Source organism: Opisthorchis viverrini (genome assembly GCF_000715545.1).
Source record: "Opisthorchis viverrini unplaced genomic scaffold opera_v5_294, whole genome shotgun sequence".
Classification (NCBI taxonomy): Eukaryota; Metazoa; Platyhelminthes; class Trematoda; order Opisthorchiida; family Opisthorchiidae; genus Opisthorchis; species Opisthorchis viverrini.
This window is the reverse complement of record NW_008751947.1, coordinates 449,316-451,942: the sequence shown is the minus strand read 5'-3', so window position 1 is coordinate 451,942 and position 2,627 is coordinate 449,316. Positions and strand designations below refer to the sequence as shown.

Sequence of the window (2,627 nt, the reverse complement as noted above, 5' to 3'; positions counted from 1 at the left end):
CATCTAACTATCTATCTATCTATCTATCTATCTACCCATCCATCTAACTATCTATCTATCTATCTATCTATCTACCCATCCATCTAACTATCTATCTATCTATCTATCTATCTACCCATCCATCTAACTATCTATCTATCTATCTATCTATCTACCCATCCATCTAACTATCTATCTATCTATCTATCTATCTACCCATCCATCTAACTATCTATCTATCTATCTATCTATCTACCCATCCATCTAACTATCTATCTATCTATCTATCTATCTACCCATCCATCTAACTATCTATCTATCTATCTATCTATCTACCCATCCATCTAACTATCTATCTATCTATCTATCTATCTACCCATCCATCTAACTATCTATCTATCTATCTATCTATCTACCCATCCATCTAACTATCTATCTCATTTCTGGTTTTTCCATTCGCACAGGATCGATTGAGCAAAGTTGAATCACAGCTCGCGATATTAAATTCTCTGCCGGACAATAGACAGCTTCTTGGTGATCTGTACAGCGGATCTGATTCGAAGTCAACCAAACAAGATACAGCGGACAGTCAAAGGCGCGTGGCAGAACTGTGGCAAACGGTGAATATCAATCGTCGCGTGGACGCCACAGAGGAGGGTATCTCAAGAGTAAGCCACACAAATATAGACTAATCACCTTGACTGATTTATTTCACGTGGTTTTTGACAGAAACAAATCTACTTCTTGCTCATATAGGACAAAGTACAGGTTATAAATATCTGCCTTTATTAAAAGTGATCATTAGTCAGTCCAGAGTAGAATGAGATCATACTAGTTGGTCTAATCTAATGAAATACCTCCTCAGACAAGACCGTCATGTTCAGCGTAGCTGTGAACGACTATTCTGATTGAACAGGTAATTTTGAAATAAGAAGGGTATAGTGTTTGAGAACTCCATACTTAGAATGAGGGTGCTTTAACGGGAACATTGATACTTCTCGAATCTAAAGCATAACTGGGACTGACGCGATGAAAGTGTCCTCTACCTTAAAAAACTTGTCTCGACCAGAAGAAAACGCATACACTGGGGTTCTTTTTAGACCATAGTGCGTCCATCGTCAACCAGAACTCGAGTTTGACTTTATGGTTAACAGAATGGCAAGTTTGATCTCAGCTACGTATTGATGACGAAATTTACCGTAGTCGAGTGAACAATCCGACAAACGAGAGATTTAGCTGGGTTCCAGGTGAGTTTCCAGTCAAAACCAAATTGGTATGTATGCAAATGAGTGTATTTCGCTAATTTTATGGGCTCAAGTGGAACATAAAGTTGACAGACACTCGGGGACCGCGCTCACCTGATAAGCCCCTAGAAGGGCGAAACCGGTCGTGGGCTTTCGAAGAGTTTTCAGCAACCTCGTTAGTAGTGAATTGCGCCTACACAAATTGGTGCCCAGTTTCGTGCACTTTGGTCCTGCTCGAGTAAACGTCAATATGTGAGGCGTTTTGGCGGAATCACCATCTTGCGAGGTTTGTCGGACTAGCAGTTACTACCAGCAAGAGAAAGTCATTCACCCGGGCACCTGAGGACAACGTGTTAAGTACTCATTTGCTATAATGTTAGTAAAGTGAACTGGAACATGTGGTGGAAAACATTTGAAGGAAGCTGTCCAACGTCGTTCTGGCAACGTTTCTGTTGAAACTGGACCAACATCTCACTACCCTATCGATCAAATGAATGTCTGGTGATCCGCCACGTCAGACAGGTGATACTAATGCATACATAAGTACACCTGGTCAGCAGGTCACTGCAAACTAAAATGTCGTCCAGCTACGGTACGCAAGCTCTATCCGGTCTAAAGAAAGCGCCAGATTGCTCTTTCTAAGAAAGAAGTATCCGAATCACAGACTTTCCGATCAGTAGCTTTGCGGCCGAGCTATCAGCTACACTGATCGGACAAAGCATTCCATCATTCAACAACCGTCTGATCAAAAGGCAAGCAATCTGAAAAGCCAATTTACACTTGGTAGATTTATTGCTGGGCCACGTTTCGCTTTTGACACAAAAGCTTCGTCAGGCCAAGTGACTAGGCTCCGAGGTGGGTCGAGATTTAAGGCGGAAGGAGAACCAACCAGCTAAGTCACCAAACGTTTCTGAAAACCAATTTACACTTGTTTTCGGAACATCATTCTGGCGTATTCAAATGGTTTGCCTGAATGGTTTACCGTGGATCGCGGATCGGTTCTCTACTCGTCGGTTTCAGCTCTTGCTTCAGGGCTCGGATAGTCCAGCTTCTGCCCTGGTAACTTTGCTACACTGGTCACACTGCAAGCACATAGATGGATGCCAGTTCAATCCCCTTTTACGCCTATACCAGGCGTACACGGAAAAGGAAATGTGGGCTATTTTTCACTAGTTGAATCAGAAAAAATCAAATATCTACAAGATATTCAAAACCGATGGACTACTCACGTGAATCTCTATAAGTCTGAAATGAATGAAAGGAAGACAGTGGATAGATAAACTAACAATGACAAAAACTGCCATGAAGGTAAACTAAGAACCGTGTATATGGGCAGTGAACAGTACATCTTATGATATGCCGGTAGTAAACATGAATTATTTATGCTTTTCTGGACACCTGATG

General features: G+C 41.7%; 1 protein-coding gene across 1 annotated transcript; it reads left to right on the top strand.

Annotated features, from left to right (window-relative positions):
* Nucleotides 1-443: 443 nt before the first annotated feature.
* Nucleotides 444-1,252, top strand: T265_14905 (hypothetical protein; the record flags this gene model as incomplete). Its single annotated transcript, XM_009175749.1, has 2 exons — nucleotides 444-647; nucleotides 1,154-1,252. Coding segments are annotated over 2 exons (303 nt in total), but the record flags the coding sequence as incomplete, so codon positions are not given.
* Between the last annotated feature and the right edge of the window lie 1,375 nt (nucleotides 1,253-2,627).